Source organism: Phlebotomus argentipes, unplaced genomic scaffold (genome assembly GCF_947086385.1).
Source record: "Phlebotomus argentipes unplaced genomic scaffold, Phlebotomus argentipes genome assembly contig_5, whole genome shotgun sequence".
NCBI lineage: Eukaryota > Metazoa > Arthropoda > Insecta > Diptera > Psychodidae > Phlebotomus > Phlebotomus argentipes.
In genome coordinates, this window is record NW_026776165.1 from 7139586 (window position 1) to 7163660 (window position 24075).

At 37.1% G+C, this 24075-nt stretch overlaps 1 protein-coding gene across 2 annotated transcripts in view; it reads left to right on the top strand.

The window, feature by feature from the left end:
• Positions 1 to 24075, top strand: part of LOC132256198 (RNA-binding protein fusilli) — a 32963-nt gene that overhangs the window by 1417 nt on the left and 7471 nt on the right. For both annotated transcript variants that reach the window (XM_059752462.1, XM_059752461.1), the window contains exons 2-11: positions 75 to 605; positions 9154 to 9321; positions 16229 to 16514; positions 18274 to 18363; positions 19131 to 19185; positions 21345 to 21455; positions 22636 to 22906; positions 22974 to 23189; positions 23444 to 23539; positions 23823 to 23969. In XM_059752462.1, the coding sequence (XP_059608445.1) occupies positions 477 to 605; positions 9154 to 9321; positions 16229 to 16514; positions 18274 to 18363; positions 19131 to 19185; positions 21345 to 21455; positions 22636 to 22906; positions 22974 to 23189; positions 23444 to 23539; positions 23823 to 23969 (1569 nt within the window). In that variant the 5' untranslated portion in view covers positions 75 to 476. The remainder of the gene's footprint in view (positions 1 to 74; positions 606 to 9153; positions 9322 to 16228; positions 16515 to 18273; positions 18364 to 19130; positions 19186 to 21344; positions 21456 to 22635; positions 22907 to 22973; positions 23190 to 23443; positions 23540 to 23822; positions 23970 to 24075) is intronic.

Consider the following 24075-nt stretch of genomic DNA (forward strand, 5'->3'; position numbering starts at 1 on the left):
TGGCACTTGTGCGTCGAAGAACGCACACACGAGCGTGTGGGCTTTCTTGATTGAGGCTGGGTGAAAATACGCAGGGAATTTCTCTCGGAAGAGTGGCCGTTTCCCCATCGCCATCGAGAGTGAAGGAGGAGGCGAAGAAGGGCAGAGAGGCGCGCGCGAAGAGCACCTTTACACTCTTGCCCGCGGAGCGTTACGTAACACGCATCTTGGGGAAGGTGAAAAAAGGCAGTGAAGAGAATCAACAAATCATCAATGGCAACAGAATACTCAATAACCAGTTCTGCTGGATTCTGACCACATCTCACACGAATGGGTGGCTCAGGAGGTGCCGGATATCAAGCAATCACAGCCGGGAATCCCTGCGCACTTGACTGAGACCGAAGGCACTGGAGATCGCGCCTAAACGCCAGGAAGAGAGAGAAATAGAGAGAGAGAGCGAGAGAGTGAAGGAAGAGCAGAAGTGAGACTGTTGGAAGATGCTGATGCCGGGACACGTTGTCTCCCTGTATGTGGCCACGTGCGGACTGGGCGGTCCTGGCCTGGGCTCTGACGAGAAGGAGGTCGTCCTGCTCGTCTACGTGATCATCGATGCCAGCACGACAAATGTGAGTCTTTCATCTTTGCCATTTATTTAGTAATTTGTCATAACATAAATATTAGTGTCAAGAGGGAATATCGTCGATCTGTCGATTTTTCTGCTCTGATCGACGCAAATCGAGGGGATTTAAAGGGGTTTTGTAGTTTTAGCAACATTGCATGCATCAAAAGATTGTAAATTTGCGATTTGTTTTGATTCTATAACAGTTTCTCGCATGAATTCATCAAATCATCTTCCAATTCCGTGGTTTCGATGGTAAATTCAAGGATTTTCAGTTTGAATTCGATTGAGATAGATAAATTGGAGAACTTTTCTACTGTTAAATGCAATCTAAACTGAATCTAATAGTCAAAATACACTTATTAGTTTGGAATTATTAGGAATTAAAGTATTTTGAAGGATTTTGAGCAATATTTTGCAATTTTCTCTACATTTTCTTATGATTTCATAAGAAATAATTTCAAACACTCTGAATTATACTATAATAACCCTTTCTTATTGTAATTTCTTAAGCATTTTTATACTTTTTCAAGTCTGCCGTTCATATTTCACTGTGAAAAGACACCTATTTACCCCTTGATAATTTTGATTTTTGCCTTTTGCGAGACGAACACTTGAGCGCTCGGGTGAAAGTGTCGCGCAGGAAATTGAAGAAATCCCTCAAGACGCAATAAATACCTCTGCAACAAGTCAAAGCCATAAATCAAACACATGAATAGCCCAAAGAGCACAGCAGTGGTTGACTTTAGTCTACCAGAGGTAGAAAAAAGGGCAAAGATGTGCTCATATCGTAAAATTCTACAATAACTTTCGATAAAAATTTGCAAGATAGATTTAATGTGGACATAATCTTTACTTTGCAATGTATTTTGTATGATTTAAGAGATGTTTAATTGGAATTTTGATTGATGGACTCTTTCACTTTGGAAAAAAAGCAAATTAAAATTGCGAATGAAAAGATAATTTCCAAGCACTTTCCGTGTTTAAGCATAAAACGAATCTTTACGTTTATTGGATACAGAAATGTTGCTTATCCATAAACGAATTTTATTTTACTGAATAAACTTGTTTTTGCAAGTGTTCACGAGGTTGAAAGATTTCAGGATATCTAAATGTGATGTTTTCTAATTCGTAATTTAACCGTTTTTACAGATATTTGTGTATTTTTTTTATCTTTAAATTTTCCACTCTTGATCATCTTCTGTGATGTGCAAGTGAAGAAAGAGTCTAAGTTTTTAATTGTATCTAATGTTGAGAGAGTAATTTATGATTTTCGAGTCATTAAATCAAAGTCGAGCAGAATGAATAAAACATTTCACTCTTTGTAGCAAAAGCGTCATAAGAATTGCCTCACTTCTACAGATTGACGTTCTTTTCAACGTGAAAAGAGTAAAGTTAGGGGCAATTCTGAATTAATAAAACCTTCCATGAGTGGCAAATACGTTTAAAACACAAATTTGGAGTTTTCCTTGGTGAAATGGTTTATTATATCGCGACATATCGGAAATTTGCATGTCACATGGACAACTTCCTGGGGAGGCACAATAATTTCCTCACACGAAAGAGTGTGAAAAGGGGGGAATTATCTCTCCTTGTATTCAATTTTACAATGGATTCTTGTGTGTTATTTATTAAAAGCAGGTTCAGAGGTCACGATATTTGACTTGCAAAAGTGCTAAAGTTCCTCATTTTCTATTGTCAGCCTCGCGATGGCTTCAGAAAGGCGCGCGCGCGAGCGCGCAAGAGGCAAGAAAAAAGGCCAGTCAAAAGGCTGTGAATTATGGAAAAGGAAACAATTCATTGTGACACACGTGGAGATTTTGTCGTCAATTTTTCAAGCATGATTTCTCTAGAGAGGACAAACATTTTGTATTTTGTGTGGCTGAAGTCGATCCACTTGTGAAGGCGCAGAGCGAATTGGAGAAAAAGTGGGCGTCACGTTTCATCTCATTCTTTGGCAATTTGTCCAACATAAGCAATAATGCGAATGGGAAAGAGCCTCGCGAGCGATGATAGCGTATAAATAGAACAAAGTGCTGGCTTTTCGGCGGATGCCGCAGTCATAATTGGCTGAGTACAAGGGAATCTCCTCCTCCTGCACAAACGGCGCAAGCGTCACTGCTTTAAGCCATTCCACAAGTTTAGGGGATCGAATGCAATTGAGTGAATGGAAAAATGTACACATTTTGAATGGTGGAAGTGATATTTTACCAATATTTCTCATTTTAAAGCACACAAAAGTCGAAGATTCAAGTCAAACATCACATTATAACATCTAAATAGAACGTGAATTGAGAAGATTTGTCACATCTAAACTGACATGGATCAAATATGACCCAAATTTCTGACTGTCAATTAGAAGAAAAATACTTCATGTGTTTAAGACTGTTAAAATTTCGACGAAGACGAAAGAATGTCTTTATAGAGACTTAAAAGTAGGTGGTTTTGAAGGATTTTCATGGGGAAAAATAACTTATTTCTGCTTTCGGATGTAATGGAAAATCCGAACAGCGTTCCTTGTGCATGTTGTAGATGAACTCAAGATTGAAAATCTTATTTTCATAGTTATTGAGCCTAAAACTTGCTTTAGACAAGGCAGAAAAGAAATTCTGAACAGAAAATGCACAAAAATTTATCAAAACCAAAAAAACACATGTTTAATCTATGGTTATTTCTAGAATTTGGGCTAGAAATTGAAAGAAGTCTAATTATTTGCTTTATAAATTTTCTCGTGAATTGAAAGTCTTCTTTCTATGCCAAAAAGATCTTTTGCCATCAAGGATTTGCGATTGAATCACACATAATTTTTTGAATTCTTGATTAGTTTTACAATCTAAAAGTTTTGGTGTCCATGAAGAGAATTTCACGCACTCACCGCGATCGTCGGCTTAAGAATCTCAATTGCCATAAGCAAAGTGACTTGTTTGGGCTCTTTTTGCCTCTGCATTTTTTTACAATTGGATTTACCCATGTCTCTCACAGTAGGACTCTCCAAGTTACATAATTATTGCACATATAAAAGAAATTCAACTTTGCGTTTTTTTCTCTCTTCATTCTCGCGCACTTGTGTGTACTTTGGTCCGCGTCGTTGGCTGAAGAGCTGCAAGTTAATGTACAACTTCTGACGGGTCTTTTGAGGTGGTGTTGGAAAAGAGGTGAATTTTCACGTTGTGCGCTTTGCCCACCGCCATCAATATAAGCAAGAGTTGGTCAGCGCGAGTTGATTCGCAATCGCGCAAAAATTCTTTCCACACATTCGATTTGGTCAAGTGTAATTATTCTGTGCACTTTGCATTGCGCAAAAAATGAGTGAGGAACAAGTTAAGACACTTTTTCACAGCTTGAGGGAATAAAAAGTCATACACAAAGTTGAGATTTCTTTTCATTCTTCTTCTGTTTTTTTTTCTTCTTCTTCTTACTTGACTCTTGTGCACAAAGTTGTGAAATGAAACTCCTTCTCTGCCACATGACCATAAAAGGGTGCTCTTCATAGATTTGAGGAGTCTTTAAAATAATATAAATCACTAGACGGCACGTCTTTCAAGCAAAAAAAAAACAGAGCTACAAAAGCAAAAATTACCTTCAAAGAGATGTTCGTGTTTGGCCAAGACGGTTTATTATTGTCTAAAATAACATATTTTTCTACCTCTGCTGGGAAAACCTTTGCCTCGTCGCGCCAATAACTTAATAATTGCCACTATAGATTGTAAGCAAAAACAGCCGTACGAAAATTGTAATTTAATGTTTCTTGTATATGAAAAAAAAGGAAAACAAATATATAATTTTAGTGATAAATCATTGTGATAATCTTTCAATATGATTCGCTGGAGTATCAAAAGAATGCAGAAGAAAAGGTGGAAAACGTTAAACAACACACAGAATACGCTAATAAGTCAATTGTTCAATTCACAGTACACTAAATATAATTAAGTCTGCTAATATGTTTACAGCATCATGCTAAATTTTACATGCACATCGCACACGACCAGTGATTTCCTTATTACACACTATAGAGTCAGCATAAGTGTCTGAAGGGAAAAAGAGAGGGCGAACGTCAATTATTATCTCATTAAGAGTTTTTCTCCATCTTTCGCTCTAAATCGTTTCCTTATGATAACTCGCAAAATTGCACACAAAACACTATACAATTCTGTACGCTTCATTTGATTTTCAGTTAAAATCACTCTCAAGAATTTTGGTAAAATTGGTCTCTGGCGCTGGTTTCTTTTTTTGGTCACAATAATAAGACATGCGCGCGTTCCATTTTGTTCTTGAGACACAGACACAAATTTCACGTACTTCACAATAAGAGAATTTTAATGTTTGACATTGAAAAGTCAGTTGCAATTACAGTGCAAAAATGGAAATTTTCCATTTAACGCAAAACACCCAACGGAAGGCTTTCAAAGGTACCCAATTTTTTGGAGACCAACAAAAACCAAAGACATGTTAATTATTTTTCAAGAACACCCGCGGCGGGAGGATTAAGACCAAGAAATACTGTACATATTTTTTTGTGTTGTACTCAAGAACAGGGAATTTTAATTACAAGAACGATTGAGCTGAATATCGGTGTTCTGGAGGTGAATAAAATTTGCGGGATTTCTGCATTGGAAAGCTTGATTGAAATTTTTAAAGAAGAAGAAGAAGAGAAAAAAGAGAAATATATAACAAGAAAATTCCTAGCAATTCAACTTCATGGCACTTAATTACTGTATAAGTTTCTAAATTTGAACTCGTCATGTCCAATTGCATTGCAAAAAGCAGCACCAAATGAAGCGATGCAAGTCCACTTTGGTGTTTGAGAGAGAGAGAGACTTTTAAATATATTATTGGCAATATCGTAACAATTGTCATAACACTTAATTATTTTGACAAATTATCGAGCGGTGATTTTCACTGTGAAATCTACCGCCCGAGGGGTGGAATTTTGTAATCGTGTGCTTATTGAGTGTCTGTCTAATAGGCATGAGATTTGGTGTGCTTATAAGCACTTTTGGCTCATTACTTATTCCCAAAAATATATATATTAATAAGTCAGTGAGCGAAAGTTTCTTAGCCTAATTGCTGGGTGTTAACTGTTCAACACGCACCGTCCAAAAAGCATCTCAATGATAATACTTCTGGCAATATATGCGCAAGTTGGTGGTATTAAATTGAAATCAATCATAATGCTGACACTTACACGGCAGTTATTTTTTCTCTTCTTTTGAATAATATACTTTTTCGAATGGATATATTTTTATTTGTTGTGCAATTTTATTCTCACTTGGCAGAAAGCCTCAAAAGTGGCACATAAAATATTTATATAGGCATAAAAAAGACAACAATAATAATAATAAAAACAATTCTGCTTGTCCTTTCCTCCCTTCACCTCTTGCACATACTTTTGTATTTTAATTATCCACCGCGCACGTGAATGGGTGGAATATCAGAATTCAATCACTCACTCTGTCTGTATTTTGTGCACACAAAAGCCTAAGTTTTTCCCCTCAATGCAGGCGCGATTGAATTATAATTTGCTGTTCCCACTCTATGAACTCTCAGAGCTTATCTCCCTTCTGGAGGTGAAGAAAAAATATCATATATGCTGATTGTTTTGCATCATGATTTTTTTTCCTTTGTGAAATTGCATCTCTGAGCCTCCAATTATTTTGCATTTTATACTTGCTGTATGGTAAGTAAGTTTGCCTCTCATCTCGCACTAGCACGCAAATTCATCCCTCACAAGTCAGTAATAATATGTGCTTGGGCTCTTGTACCAATTCTGGGTCAATTGTGACTATTGCCAATTATGTTTGCAATTTGTGCATCCACAAAAATTCTCAATCGTACTTATGTTAGATTAGATGGTGCTTTTCAGTTCCTTCAAAGAATATTCTCATTGTTCAAACAGTGACTGTCGAAATTCTAGAAATAGAGATGAAAATTAAATCAGCAATGTTTGCACAAAATTATTTGCATGTGTGTGAGTTGTGGATTTTCCGATACGTTTAATTCTTCTGGCATATTTTATCATAGATTCAGAAATGTTCTCGGAAATTCTATACACAATGCAGTAAATAATTGTTGTCTCCCACTATTAAATTCAGCTGGAAAATTGCTCAGCGATGTTGATTAAACCCTCATGGAGAGATCAGAAGATGAGTCGCAAAAGAGGTGAATTAAGTGAAATTTTTAGCATGTGGATGAATTAAAAATAAACCACACTATGTTATATTTTATCTCCATCAATTATGACCAATGTGTGAGTTTCTTTTAGTCTCACCGCGCAACTGAAGAGATGTTGTCTCTCCTCGCCTTGCAATGTCAAACAGTCGCGCATCTTTAATGGACTGCTTGAGACATTTTATACGCCTATCCTCAGGTGTGGAGTGAAATTTAATTAATGACGACGGGGATTCCACACGAAAAGTATAACCTTTTCGCGGCAATGAGTTTTACTTCTTAAAGTCGCGCGCGCATTTAAGAAATTTTATACGCCATGGCATTATCTTCGTTGCTTCTTTTTTTTCGCGAAGAAGCAGTTAGACTGCTCAGAGGTGCGATTAAGGCGCTAATTAATGCAGCAGAAGGCAAAAAATGTCTAGTAATCACGGTTAATTTAAGGATGGCGGCTGTTTTTCAGCAACATAGCTTAGCATACAAAATATTTATGGATTATCTTGCAAGTGGGTAAAAATACTGTTGTTCGTTCTCCCTTGCCTAACACACACACACAATATCAGATTTTGCCAACATAACTCATAAATGTTCTGTTGGGATTGCAGATGTGGCTTTTAGTCAAAATTCTTATGTAACGCACGTAAGATTTCTGGGTAGAGATAAGATGAGGAAAAGTGTGAGTTTTTGCTACTTGAACTTTTAGCATGCAATAAAAGGTTGATGATGATGATGATTGTTTTTCACATATGATGTGTGCGCGCGAGACTTGTCAAAATTTCATCTGCTAATCCTTGAAATTAATAACATAGTCGATAAAATTTTTATATCACGCCTCATTAGTTTTATATCGACGTGATTTCTTGTCTCAACTCCTCACTATTGCTGAGTAAATTGTGTTACGCAGACGAAAAAAAAGAGAGACACGATGTGTGGAAGATGATATTTGAGAAATAACAATGTTAATTACGGACTTTGATGTCCACTCGTGGAGGTAATAATTTAAATATTAACTACAATTGTATAACAAGAGTCATAAATGTAATTGTCACTCTCTTGGCTGAATAATTAGGGTCAACTAGGCGATGTGCAAGATTTGAGGTGGAGCGAATACGTGAACAGACATCTAATATGGCAGAATATCCTTAACCTTTTGTCCTCCACATCTTGAAAAAAAAATGCTGTGGATGAGACACACAAGTGCTGAAAGAGTGGCTATTAAAACCGTCCCCAAGTGTTGTGTGTGCGTAATTTATATTCAAATAGATTCTCGTCGACAATGTACATAATTTTCCGAGGTGTTCTATTGAAGAGATTGAGATATTCTTCTGGAGTATATATGCAAAAGCCAATGAGAAAGATTTTCAGTCTATCAATTCTCTCTCTCTCGCTCGCTTAAGTTTGAGCCATTAGAATCCCAACAACACATACAGGTCTCTTATTATTCTCCAAGGCTTCCACCATCATCATCAATTATTATTATTCCACTTGAATTGTGCATCTCTTCGTGCCACTAAACACTGCACAAATAAGAGTCATTAGTGTTTTGCCTGAAATTTCTCAATAAGTACAAAAGACCCACAAATACTCTTCTGCGCACTCTTGTAAGAATTATTTAAATATTACGTGGAAAGGAGATTCAAGAGATAAGAGGACATGGATGTTGTGAGATAGTGCAAATAACATATTGCGGATTGGCGCATTCCAATCTCTGTTCATTATTATGTTTGATGTTATCGAACTTATTAGTCAAATTGCTGAAAATCTCCAACAGACGCAGTTAGAGATAATTATCGATCTATTCAGGGATTCAAATTGCTTTGCTGAGAGGTGAAGAAGCTTCTACTAGCATCGTATCAAGTTAGATCTAATATCCAATGAAATGTTCTTTTTTTTTGAACATAAGTCTTTGGTGTTAATTGGATCACCCTGTATTTTTGCTGTTACAGATATGAAATGATTAAATACACTATAAAATTTATAGTACAACTCATAAACTTTCACAACAAAATGCGTGCAAAAATTGTGGGTTATGCTGAAATAAAAGCACAGTTGAGGGTTTTATTTGACAAAATTAATGATTAGACAAACTACGTGTGTAAAATTAGGTAAATTGTATGATTTTATAACATAAATTGACACTAAAGGGAGAGATATTATCACCGGAATCTGTTTTACAGACTTCTTGGGCTGGATTTTAGCAAATTTTGTTGTGTTGATATTTGTGCGAAAACTTTCAAATTCGATTTTTATATTTTAATTTATATTTCATAATGTTTTTAGTCATTAACATTATCTTAATTTGCGGTTAAGAGGTTAACAATTGATAATAAGTCAGAGAAGTTCAATATCTGCTCAATTAACTGATGGATTTGTGTGCTGATTGATTGCAGATTGTCGGTGTGCAACAGTACCTAGTCCGTCCGGTGGGACACTTCAGCAACAAGGAGAAGGCAACGGAACAGCCAAGCTCACCGGACGCCCTGATATCACCTGAACTGTCCATCACGGAGTCTTTCCTGCAAGTGGCTGGGCGCCCACTCGGTGAAGTTATCGATCAGGTAAGATGCATGAGTAATTTGCCAACACTCGCACGCTTTCTTCCTCAAGTGCCGAGACGGGAAATTTGACTTTAAAAGCGACTGGAATATCATTTCACAGTAGCTTTGACAGATGTTTACTCAGAGATTTGTTTTATCTCACTGTGACACTCTTTCTTCTGCCTTGTCTTAGACACATTTTTCATGGGCTCACATATTTTGAGTGATTTTCTTTTTCGCTCTTTCGCGAGTGTGTGTTTGATTTTGCCAAGAAGATGTTCTAGCAAATTCCACAGACATTTTGCACAATATGGATGATGAGAGAGTGGGAGAAATGCTTTGGAGTTGCTCAGAGTCACTCTTTTCTGTTGTCAATGAATGTCTCAAGAATGCCTTGATATCTGCATCAGATTCTATTGGTGCTTGATAGTGACTGAGTTTGTGTGTGAATCATAAATATGTTGTGCCATTTCACTGCTCAACGCTCGATTAAGGTGCAAAGTTGGTGGTATTCGCATATTTTTCCCCGTGTTTCTCTCCCTATCGCCCGAAATGCCGCGTCATCGCGTCGTTGAGTACAATTATCGAATATACATATGTGGAAGAATATAAAAGTATAAGGAAGACGCGCACAGAGACGAAAAAAAATGTTGGAAAAAAGAGCCTCATCGACGCAAACCCGTTCCGAATGTCTTAAAACAGTTAGGTTGAATAAGACGAAACCACGAGTGGTTGACTGGATGGTTTGTTGGGTATTGTTTCCGTCATCTACAAGCCAAACGGGCGTGCGCTGCCAATGTGTTGTCGCCCAGAGAGACTTTTGGATGACAAACAATGGTGGACATTTAGAAATATACCCAAGCGGACAATTCTCACAGTCTTTCGTAGGCCCACGAAGAGCACAACGTCGAGCAATTTCACAATTGCGTAATGACACACATTTTTTGGAGGGATTTAATCTCAAATTTATGATCCCCCCATTGCCGGTTTCGGGCACTTCAGCGCACACGATAACCGTCGTGATAAGCATGGTTCATATTGCCTGTACTCTTTCACGGCGAGATGGTCTAAATCAATTGATAAGCGCGTGTTCTCGACTTGCACAGGATGCCTTCAGCTGTGCTTCCTCGAGACCCGCTCAAACCAGTTCATATTGGAATGTTGCCATTATATTGAAGATGAATTAATCATGCACAAGTCTATCGTAAAATCAGCAGCTTTTTGCGAATTAATGCGAATTTCGAGAAATCACATCAATTTATTAAACACATGTTGACTGTATTCAATAATTATTGCACGTAATGTGTTTGGTTTTTTATTTATCTTAATTGAATGTGTAATTAATTAAGATGCTTAATTTACACTTAACATATTTGTACAAAAAGAGCGGCAATGTTCAATTGAATTGTCTTCTTGCAGTGAAAAAAAAGTCAGTCAATGTGTCAGAAAACAGTCTGATGTCTTTTGCATATCGGATGGAATCTACAGTGGAAATCGGAAAAATAGTCCCAAATAAATGGGAAATGTGTATTGATGGGAATCCATTAAGAGGGATTGAAGTATTGTCAGAAATTGTTTGAAAAGCAACTGAAAACACGTGATAAATACTCGCGCTGGAAAGTCTCAAAGATATAGTCAAATTGTCTTCTTTTGGTATTTTGCAAGATCTTTTCAATATTTGGACAGAGAAACGGCTTTTTATGGCTTGAGCAGAGAATTGCTCATGATTAAAATATGCAATGAATTTTGAAGATGGATCTATTTCTGCGATCTGCACGGAATCTGTATCAATGCCTGACACCACATGGTGAACCACTTTGTGTGATGATTGCGATAAAATCTGCATCACGATAAGGTCACAGTGAATTAATTGTTGATGGCTGTGAATGAATTGCGGGTGCTTCTACAACTCAAGACCGCATGTCTCAATGGATTCCCTCCAACTCCGCCCAAGGACACTGCGTCTTGTCCACATAGGAGAAGACATAAAAGCTCGCGAAACGCGAGAGTGAGTGAAAAGGGCAAGAATTTCCGGTTGAACAGGTGAATTTGCGGCTAATTGGGTCAAAGTGTATGTGTTCGAATGTTGAGTGCATTGTGAGAGTGTAGAGAGGCGGTGAAAAAGGAAGAAGAGTGGAAGATTGGTGGTGCTTTTTTGCCCTTTGCACTTGTTAATCCTCCGTGTGAATAAAAGCGATCTCTTGGCACATTGTGAGACTTCACGATGAGAAATATGATGCAAGATTCATGGTCTTTCTTGTCGATTTTTCCACCTCGCCATCGAATGTGAAAAGCATTCCGACAAAGAGAGAGAGAGAGGGAGAGGGCATAAAAGTATCAATTTTGGATGATTCTCTATGTTTTTTTCCTTGCTTCTTCCCCAGCATAACATCAATTTTTCCTATCACGATTGAAAGGTGATTTTTATGATTTTTCACCTCTCTTGTAAAACTTTCATAAGTCATTTCACAATTTTAACTATGCGCGTGATTGTTGGGTGAATTGATGGGCTGTTTTTGGGCATGGAAAAGTGTGTTCAGGATGCTGCAGATGTGATTCCTCTTCTGGTGTGTGGCTGCAGAGTGGAATTCAGCATCCATTGCGGCCACGCGGTTGGTGACCGGGCAAGGACCTTGTGAATGCATGCCAAAGCTGTTAGTATTTCGAGATATGCTGAGCGTCACAGAGTGTGATTGAATCGGTAGTGAGACTGCAATGTTGTGTATACAGTGAGACACATTATTGGTGGTGAGAGGCCAGAATTCATTAAGCAATTCTATAAATAATATCCGTTAATTGAGATATTTATTGAGACTGAAGAATTTCATATTTCAATTGAAGAATGTTGTGAAAAAGGGGAAGAGAGAGAAAAAAAGAATGAGATCAGATTCAAGGGTAAAAATGGAAGAAAGAACGTTTTTTTTCCTGCGAAAATTTATCAACTTCCTGGGTGAGCAATAAACCCACATCTTTGAAGATTATACACTATAATTAAGTGACAATTGGACTTTCCAACTTGTAGTTTTTAGTTTGATTGACAAGGACGTGTGAAATGCTTGTTAGAAGTGCCAAGTTGAATAATTGGGGCGTGATAAAGCCAACATGACGACACTTTAACTGTTTTGCTTCGTTTTTTTCTCTCTCTTCTCCCCATGAATTGACGTAAGTTTGTAGAACTAAAGAAATTTTGTACGCACACTGATCAAGAGATCTTGGAAAAGAATTTACAAATTGTGTGAATTCCAAGAGGAAAGATTTGTCTTGAAGTTAAAATTCCGATGTTGAGATTGAGGAGAAAACTGAATGCATTTAAAGGTATAAAATGAGTAGAAGAGACTCTGCCATGACAAGTTATCATATAAAATGCACTGAGAAAGAATCATAATGATAAACGTGGATTATAATTGGGAATATGCGATGAAAAGAAAATTTTATAAACGATAGGAAAGCATGAATTTTAAGTAAATATAATTAATAATGGTTATTTTAGAACTGAGAGAATTATTTTGATCTTCAAAAAGGGTAAAAATCATGTCTCACAGCAATTTTCTCTGTCTAAAACCGTCCGGAAAAGCGCCTGATTTTCCATAGAATGTTGAAATTAAGCTCTGAATGTGTGTTATTTCAAACAGTCATTCAAGATTAGTTGAACTATTAAAAAAATACGGTTTTTGGCTCATTCTACCCCACCTTTCTCTACATCTTTTTACAAGATATATTGCTTTCTATATTTGTTCATATTGTTTTATCATCTTATAACGAAATTAGATTGTGTGCAGAGTTAAACCTGCATTTTTTGTAACTCCACCAAAGCTCAACGATTCCTCTCACCGGCTTCATGACGGAATAGTTGCAGCCCAAGCGATGGATGATGTGAAGATTGGGATGGCGGGAGAAAAAACTGTAGTTCAGGTCAATTTGCTTTGGAATTTCTCCGATGGGAGTTGCAAGTTGAGGGCATTACATATTTTGTCAGGTGCACAGAGAGTCTATCATTTGAATTATGATGTGGATGGAGGAAAAAATGCTCACATGAAATTCATGTCGTGAAAAATAAAAGATGGCAAGAGAGCAAGAGAGAGAGAGAGAGATTCAAAGTTGATTACAACCTGAAGTCCAAACGGGCCGAAATATAGACCAAGAGTGAATGGCTCTTGGAAAATGCTGGCGCTGTTTGATAGTTGGTATGACCAAAAGCAAGGTGGTTGAGCTGCAAGGAGAATTATTATTGAGCAATTCGTACAATTTCAGAATGAATTTCCAGTCTATCGACATCATTTGCATATTTTTGCCTTATTACTCTCGCCCGGCGAACTGGCAATAAATGGAAATTGATACAAGTGACAAAGTGACATGTAGTTTGCAATAATTGATGACTGAAGAGTGAATATTATGTATATATTGGCAATTCCGGTAACAAAATGCGTTAAAATATTACAAATGACACAATGCAAACAAGATCATTTAATTGCATATTAATTCAATTAGTTTATAACACAATTTTGCAATAATTATCACTGCGTGTAATTTGTGATTCTCATTGAATTTCACTGTCTTTTGCATGCATTAAGAGAGGAGAAAAAAAATGAAATTCTGATTTTTATTGCAAAATCGCACGCAAAAGTCATATAAAAATGCTAATAAATTGCTGCCTTTTTTGTTCTTTCAAGATTTTAAAGCACTTGTAATCGTTTATCGACATAACATTTCAGTAACATTTGGCTTTTACACCAAATCGTCCAGTGTGATTAATATCCAAAATGATTAAATTCGGTTATTTCTAACACATCAATCACCTTGCAAAATTCCTTGCTTTTTGCCTCAACAGAGTTTCACTGAATTTATACTATCGAGACATGACTTTTCGAGTGCTGGATGGCTGAAAAAACTCCTTATTTTTACAGTACAAGTCACCGTTTATAATATTATACCATTGCCACCATGATAACGATCATTAATCTGTAATTTGTATATTATGAATTTTTATTGTGTCTCGTATGAAAAAACATTATACATGAACTTTGTATTTTCTGGGCTTTTTGTGTTGCCATTTAAGCTTCTTTTGTATTTTGTCGGTGTCTCAATGGTTCAGTTGGGCAAATATTTGCAAAATTGTCGAGTGAAGAGTTGATTGAAATTTTTTATTCCACACACCGGGATATTTATCTTCAATTTTATGTTTGATTTGCGCACAAAAATTTCACAGTGACACCCACAGACAATTGTGTGATTCCATCATGTGCAAATACAGGCTATAATCATGATTTGTGTTGCAGCACTGCAATAATTATGAGGAGAAGAAAAGCTGTTGTACAACTCAATGGCAGATAAAAGAGATGTGGAAAATTTTGTCATACAATTTTAGGCAATGTTCTCTTCTATATATTTATTTTGCTCTGGTTTTGGTGGTGCAAAATTTTCAAGGAACGGAAACAAATGCCCATTAAGATTATATTTTCAATGAGATTTTGCTGTGTGTGTGTGTGTGTGTGTGTGTTTGGGGAAAAAGTCACACAACAAGGTGGACAACAATGAAGAAAGGCCTCTTGTTTTGCAACAATTGAATTTTCCGCGTCGCTTGCAATGTGCGATGCTCAAGAAATTGGCGACCGATGAAGTAAAAAAAAAATGCAGAGGCACAATTTATAAATTGCTCTCCATTGCAGATGAATGTACTTCTATTTCAGCCAAAAAAGAGAGAAAGAGTTAACGAGAATAATTGCAATATATATGTAGAGTGGCAATGCTGATTATGTCAACAATGCAATTATCTATGTAAATATGCAGCAAATAGCATACTTTATGTTGCTCTTTAACTGTAACTGAAGTGTTGATAATGATATCTTCCTTCGCCGTGTGGCGATATTAGAAGGACAGAGAAGACATTATATTCTTCATAAAACGACATGGGCAAAGTTGCATGATCAAATTCCTGCATCCACTTTCTAAAATAAAGAATTATACATCCAGTGTGTGTAATGTTGGAAAAAAAGGGGCGGTCGTACGATAAAAATATCTCTTAAAATATAGACCAATGCGGATGTTCACAATTTGTCGCTAACAATTTCCTTCATGACTGATTCTCTAATTGTACAATTTTCTCTGGCGCGTACAATTTCTTAAAATGCATGTTATATATTTTGTACATTCACTGTTATTGACTGAATTTGATGGTGTATATTTAAATTTGAGTGAAAATCTCTTTTTTTAATGCTTTACAATTAGAGAATTACAAATTTGCAAAGTGATTGAATCAAAAACAAAAAAAAATTCATTAGTTCAAAATTTGCTTTACAAATTTGTAATGAATGTGTGCAAAGTTGTGCACAGAGTTTGTGAAAACTCTTCGTCATGTTGTACTTCCGAGAATGACTGTCTTTGGAAGTTTAACATTTCTCACGAAATATTTCATTTCCTCACTCTGTGACAGTGCAATTTTGTGTTGAGATGCCGTGTTAGCGAGCAGGAGAGGAAGAAATTCCATCAGCGAACTCTTGATAATTCTGTTCGCTTAGCAATTCGTAAATCATAATCTTGCACACATTGTGGCATAGAAATACAATCAGTGCTTATCAGAACACTCTTTTTTTCAATTTGTTCGGGGCGAAACGTTTAAAAAGCACTTTGTGTATGTCCAGAACAATTTTATAACTATATTGCGTTGATAAAGCTTTACACCGGCCGCATTTATGAGATTGAGTGCGATTTGCGGAATGACTTCCGGTTGATGCGAAACTCATGACAGGAAGATTAGCAATTAAATCTGCCGAATCATTCACGCTTCTTGTGGGAGATTTATCTATCAGACGCTCTGTTTGCCATTGACGTCTCTCTGTGATGATCAACATTGATCATCGGATGTGTTCAAGATGCTGACGCTTGTGATGACGATGAATTTCCCAATGATATCTCTCTCTTTTCCTTGCAGTTTGACGCTTACGCACGCTCTCTGTCCATCGATCCGACGAGTCCGAACTTTCGCATAGTCACAGATGGGCAACTGGCGCTGCGTCAGTCGCTTCACCCAGAAGCTAGTGCCAAAGATATCCAATTGCCCTCCTACTACTGGCGATTCAGCGACCTGCGAAAGGAGATGGTGCGGTGTAAGTCGGGCGACCTGTCCAGGGCGCTCATTCCTATCACAGATGCCAAAAAACTAGTCAATATGCCTAGTTTACCACCTCTTCCGGGCAGCATAGCTGACATGCTTACAGGTGAGTCCATGCGCCAAGGGGGAGAAAATCATGTGGTGTACAGCTCAATATGAAGTCTGAGGAAGTGGGTTTTTGGTAGTTATATGCTCAAAACCGTCATGGAAAGTTCTTAGCGGAATTCTTACACATCCGCTTGAAACTTGCACTGATAAACATGTTAAGTGATTTCTTAATACTTATTCTTACTATTATCTCATTAGGCATGGGAAATTTGACACTGTTATGAAACGTTGTACAGATTTTGGTCCAATATCTCTCCCTCGTCCTATGGACATTCACGTGATACTGCGTTGATGGGGAAAAAAGTATTTTGCATAAACAAATGACCAAATAATCAAATAGAAAATGACGGAGGTGTTAATACCACTATAGAATTTCCACTGCTTCATACAACTACAATTCAGTTTGAGAGAAGAAGAAGAAAAAAAAAATACACCCAAGAAAGGCGAACCACATATGAAATCGTGTTAAAATTACTATGAGAAATTTATTGCACTCTGTGAGTGTGGGGATTTCCAAGAAAATGCAATTATTCGTGAGGGAAAATTACTTTTCGCATAAATACCTTTAGCCGCACACAAAATATCTAATTTTTCGCACACAAATGCGAATATTCTCACTTTGATGGGTTTTGTGAGAGTTATTAAAAGATTCTATTATGTCAGCAAAAGGATTTGAGTGGATTATAAGGTATTTAAAAGATGCGCATGTGTATTGATGGCTATAAATCAATTTATGTGGAAGTAATGAAAATCTTCTAACTTATTACATAAAAGTTATGAAATTTCTGTGCTAAACGGATATTAATCAATTCCAAAGACAGAGGCTTCATTATACGTAGGAATGATGTGGAGAATAGTTGAATTTTATTCTCTTTATTCCTTTATTGAACACAATGAATATTTTGGATTTTTATGCAAGATATCACTTTTTTCAATGCTACAATAAACTTCTTAACAACCTCAAAAGCAACAATGTGAATGAATTAAAGAAATTGCATTTTGATTACACTCTTTTTTCGTACAAAAAATACTTGAAAGTTTACTTGGAATATGGTTTTGTTTATTTTGAGGTTTAGAACCGCACAAAATTGATGGAAATTCCACGCGGTTGTGGAGTGGGGCGAAAAGAAAGTTCTAATTGCAGGGAAGAAAATGGCTCAATTCAGTGAATGGTCAAGTGTGTCGGACTGAAAACACCTCCTGGTTGAGGTCACTCGGCAAAAATGGATTAAGTAACTTCCCATATACTTGTTGGATTGTGCATAATTGTGGGCTTATTGGTGCGGAACCCACATTCCGGAAAGAGCCCCATCTGTGAAGAAACTCACCATCAGCGACTGTGAAACTTGGGAGACGAAGTTTGCACTGTCGCGACACAAATTGCCACCGTACACATGTTGTTAATTATATACTGAGCATTTTCTCCAGCGGGAAATGCATTTAGCGGAGTTTTGAGTTTATTTTCCATTGCTGTGTGATGTTCTTCGTGAAGAGTTTTGCCCTGATAACTCACTGATAAACGCGCGCACACTTTTCTCGCTGTGTCTCTCAGACTTTGGCACAAGGTGTAAAGATCAATTTATTGTGGATGGAATTGATCATTGTATTGCTGATTGATTGAATATGCTTAAGATGGATACACTTGCCGTGTTGTGTGATAAAATGTGCGGAAATTAAATATAATTCACAGCATTTCTTCCATGTCTTATCAGTTTGCTAACATTTTTCTCTCTCTCTCTCTTCTTTTACCCTTTCAGAACTGGAACTGAAGCCCTATTCTGATTCGGATTTTTATGTGAAGGAGTCTCGTGATATGGTGACGATAATTCAGGCTCTCTTGTCAGCAGGTAAAGTGAAGATGTTTGACTTGTATGTGAAGAATGTGTGACAAATGTGCTTGGCTTTTCGTGACTTGGAGTTGTATGTGAAAAATTTACAGAAGTCAATAATATATATTTTCCACTTTTATCGTACAAATGATTGCATGAAATTGAATTTGTCTCTGATACTTTAAGAAGTATATAAAATATAAGCTGAGTGTGTGTGTGTAATTGTTTACAGATGATTAAATGTTTGAGGTAATAACTGGGCTGTCTTCGAGACGACTGAGAGGGAGTGATATTGTGTAAAAAAAAAATGTGCAAAGTCACTGACATTTATACCACTTATTTCTACAATTTACATTGAATTCGTCTTTAAGCTACCATTTCCGCCACACAAATGACTCTTTGCATGGTGATTTTTTTTTGCAAGAATGCACATTTTTTTCTCTTCACTGTCGCAGAGAATTGTGTGGTGAAAGAAAAAATATATTTTGTGTGTGGCGCGCTTGATCAAATTTCGCGGCATTTCACATTATATAGTGCGATGTTGAGAGTGTTCACATGATATTTTTGTGGAGAAAAATTCATTCTATTATTATTGTTCATTCACTGCACTTCACTCTGTTATTTTCTGACAAATTCTACCGCAAATACGCTATTTTTTCCTTGCCATTCTCCTTCTTTTCACAAAAGTACCTACCAATCTTCTGTAAATGTAAAGTGTATAATTTTGCTATGTGAGATAAGATTAAATATTAACTACTTTTTTTCCTCTCTGCCATCTCTTCTAGGTCATAAATTTGAATGTACAGAAACGATTAACCTCGCTCTTGAACCAGGAATTTGGTGAGTATTGCTGTCTTTGTTGCATGAATTGAATTTTGGGGACATTTGAGAGATGAAAATAAGCACATAATTTCACTTTGCTCCCTTTCGTGACAAATAGCATTGTCAATAGTATCAAAAATCTAGTAATTTATTTTGACATTTCGACTGATTTGAGTCGCACAGTGAGTTTTTGGGGAAGGCAAAAGCTGTGGGAGAAGAAATAGGAGAAGCAAATAATGATGAGGAGAAAGAATAAAAATTGCCTCACACGCAATACCAAATAAATTACAATGTGTACAATTGGCAAGTGCACACAGATCGATGGCAATATGTGTGTAATTTACAGCGCCGTGGTATTAAATCGCAAAGTAATTAATATTTGCGAAAAAATACACACACCGCACACGCGGGAGCGCATAGGTGAGCAACACGAGAGAGTGTAAGAAGAGAAAAAAGACCACATATTACGGGGACGAGGTCATGAGAGTGGATATTTTTGCATCTTGCCACATGAGCTGCAGTTTCTCCGGGACGTTGAGATGTCGATTGCGTCGCTGTAGATTGATTTCAGCCCATCAGAGTGTGATTGATCTTCCTTATCGCATGCAATTGGCAAAGTGATATGGATTTTCCGAATGAAATATTCAGACTAATTTGCACTGATAGGGATCTTGTGGGAAAAAAGAGAGAGAAATCTCCATATTGGAGAAGTATACTTGTCACTCACGCACTTGAGATTATAATTGTGATATAAATTCTGATTATTAGCATATACAAAGCCAGGGGTTTGTTAGTTATGAACATATAATTGAAATACGATCGCACTTGCAATGCATGCACTCAAAACTTACAGTGCGATGCAGAATGATTAAGACAGATTTCTCACTCTTTGTCCTTAGAAAAGTCAGTTTAATACGGAAATGTTAAATTTGGACCTTTTTAAAGCCTTTTCTTGATTAAACTTTTACATTAATACTAGAAAAATGCAATTATTCTTTTCTTGTCTTATGACAACAATGGAATGTCTTATGATATTCAATGGGAACATTGTCAGACAGTCGTTGCAAATTTGCAAAAACTATTGTGAATTAACACAAATTTTTTACCATGATTAATAATGTATTTTGCAAAATACTGGGAAATTGTTCGCACGCATCTGTAGGAAAATAAAGAAAGAATAGAGCAAAATATGACATTTTTATATGGAATATTTTCGATAGAGAAATAATTTAGTGGCGAATAGATAAATGTAATTTTTTTATACAATAGTACAACAAGTGAAAGAGAAAATATTTCTGATCCCAGAATGTGTATTTCAACTTCAAGTAATGCAAACATGTTAATTCTCTATTCAAATGGCCTTAATTTATCCCTTTTAGAGGTGTCTGAAGGTTGTAGAAATCGCTTAAATCTAAAATATAAATACATTTTAGTGCAACACTGAGAGATTTTCAATAGCTGGAGAGCTGAGAAGATATCTTGGATCTTTCCTTAAGTGAATTGTGTGAGTGATTATTGAAAAATGGACAAGATTGGAGATGAGAGCGTCGGTTGGGCATTATCAGGATTTTGTTTCCCATGCGGAGGAGAACATGTTCGTGAGAGTGTGTAGAGAGATGCGAGAAGTTGTGTAAAGTCACGTAATGTGTGGTTGTAGAGATGAAAATTAAAAATAATTACATTCCCGTTGGGGTCACTTAGACATGAGCACCTCTTATCAGTGGTCGCTTCGATACCCATATTGAAGGAGAGAATTTTATGACTTTCTATCGTCGACCAGAAAACTTGCCTGATTATTGGCTCGGGACGTCGACAGAGTTGCCACCGATACTCGAGTCACAGTGGCAGAAATACAGTAGTCAGAGGAGAGGTGATCCTGAGTGAAACGTGCCTCTTTTTCTGTATCCTCTTTTCTTGGATATTTTATGCACACTGTGATCTGGAATCTCAAGGAGTGATTTACGTAGAAGTCAAGATCCGAAACTTGCTCTTTGTCTTGTCCAGCACACAGAAAAGGTGAAGTTTGCGTGGTGTTTTGCTCTCACAAGTGTTTCATGTCTATTAATTTGTAATATATTTTGAGGTCCAAGTGTGGAGTTTTTGTACAGCAGCAAATTCCTCTAATCATGCCATTTTTGTCTCTCTCTCTCTCTCTCTTGCCCAATCCAACATTGCAGCTCAATTGACGATGAGATTGATGGATCGTGCATAGTGCGCGCCAGAGGTCTTCCGTGGCAGAGCAGTGATCAAGATATTGCAAAGTTTTTCCGGGGTTTGAATGTTGCCAAGTGAGTATTTAAGCAATTCTGTACACTTTTTTTTCAGCTTCTCCCCTTCAAATTATCATCACCACTGGTCAAATATATTCGTCTCTTGATTATTTGTACAATAACACACAGAATAATCATTTTTCCGTTTGTGCCATATTCAAGAGAATTTGCTACTTCGCGCACAAAGAATGTAAAGGACACTTGAATTTAATGATGATCGTGCAAATAGTCGTGTGTTTGTGTGGAAAATTAGTTGCAAAGTGGTTGAGATATGAGGGAAAATTGATTGGGATTGTCATTGCGTCACATGTATGTACATATCCATGTTTTTTTTTAATTGTTGTTGTTACAATCGAAGGACAAGGAATAGAAATTAATCGAAGTGTGATGTTTAATGGGAAAATTCAATAAATTTCCAATATCGCTTTGAGTTCATTGGTTAATAAATGCACATGATATCATCCATTGTTGATAGTTTAAAGTCTAAAGTTCACCGGATTTCCTAGAAATGTTTTCATTATCAGAAAGAGAGAGAAAAAATGTGATCTTCTCTAAAATTCTGCCATAAAAGTGAGAGATTCACCAATGAAGCGATCATTTTTCCGTTAGTCTGTGTAAATTTGATTTTTTTTTGTAGTAATAATAAACAGAATATCGTGTTGCACAATCAAAAGTACATTGTGTGAATTGATGAAGATTTAACTTTGAAAATTGTAATCTTTGTCCTTTCTAATCTCACCAGAAGCGATTGTATTTGAGGATTGTGTATTGACGAGGGGGAAAAAGTGTGTAGGATTGTGTAACAATGTATTGATGAAATCTCTAAGCCCGCGTGAACAAAGTTATAGCGTCGTATTTCTACCAGTTGAAAGTTGAGTGTAAATAAATAGAGAAATTACATAGTGTCGAGCCGAGGGTCTCTTTGGGATGACAGAGAGTTGTCTTAATTGTATGTGGACGGTTTAAAAGGTCGCCTGATACCATCGGAAATACAGAGAATGAGATGGAAGAGTCTTCTGTTATCACGGAAAAGAATGTATGTGTGTGTGTTTGTGCAAAACAAGCATTGAGAGATGATTCAAAGAAAAGTTATAATTTTCATAGAGATGAAAAGAAGTTCATTGTGTGTCCTATCGCATTTGACTTATATATTCTCTGTTTCTTGTCTCTATCTTTTTTTTCTCATGCGTGCAAAAAGGGGTGGCGTAGCTCTTTGTCTATCGCCACAGGGAAGACGCAACGGAGAGGCGCTGGTGAGATTTGTGTCACAGGAACATCGAGATATGGCGCTCAAGAGGCACAAGCATCACATTGGCAATCGGTACATTGAAGTGTACCGAGCATCTGGCGAGGACTTCCTGGCTGTGGCCGGCGGGGCATCCAATGAGGCGCAGGCGTTCCTCACGAAGGGCGCCCAGGTCATCATTCGCATGCGGGGACTTCCGTATGATTGCACGGCGAAGCAAGTGGTTGGTGTTTGATGGCATTGTTAGACAATGTGACAAAAGCTCAATTAGCACTTGATTATTTCCACAGCTGGACTTCTTCTCCACGGGCGACAATCCTTGCCAAGTGCTCGATGGGGTGGACGGGGTGTTGTTCGTGAAGAAGCCAGATGGCAGAGCCACTGGAGATGCCTTTGTGCTCTTCTCCAACGAGTCGGATGCCCCGAATGCCCTCTCGAGACATCGAGAGTCAATTGGGCAGCGATACATCGAACTCTTTCGCTCAACGACAGCCGAAGTGCAACAGGTACAATTAATAAAGCTCAATGCAATTGTACACACTGAGAAGAGTGGATTGCGATCATTCCAGTGGACTTATATGTAGTAACTGCTCAATTTTCAATTCAATCAATTCTTCTCAGTGTAGTCCCAATAATTCAATTCTCATGTAAATTCTCTCCTTGAAACCTTCCGTGGAAGAGTGTATGTTGTAAGTTTGTGGCTCAAGTGGTGTGAAAAGTGAGGAAATTGGTGACTTTTTTCCATATCCTTCCTTTGCAGGTACTTAATCGATCCATGGATCCGAAGACGTATGAACCACCGGCCCCACCATTGATTCCACAACTGCCACAAGTGCAAATTCCTCTTGTGCCTCAGGTAATTGAATTTCACATTGTGTTGGCATTGTTGATTTTCTAAAATGTTTCGCATTTTTCGCGATCTTCCTGTCACAACACAAACGCACACATGTTTAAGAATCAAGAGCGCGTTTTCCCTTTATAACGCACATTTTCCCTCTCAGTGTTAAACTTACTGAATCACTTTTTCACTTCATAAGCATATTCTTTGTTTTGAATTTGTGAATCACGGATAGAGTTTAAAAAATGGACATAAAGAGGGAGGATTTAGAGAAATGTTAAGACTGTTCTTCACTTTACAGCACGTCATCACGAGTGGCACGTCCAAGGATTGCATCAGGCTGCGAGGATTGCCTTATGAAGCCAAGGTGGAACATATTTTGCACTTCTTGGAGGATTTTGCCAAACATATAGTCTTCCAAGGTGTTCACATGGTATATAATGCTCAAGTGAGTAAAACCATTTACGCTTCTATCAAATTACCGACAAATTCCTCGGCAGTTTGAATCCCTTTACTTAAATTCAAGTAAAATTCTGGTTTAGCTGAAACACATT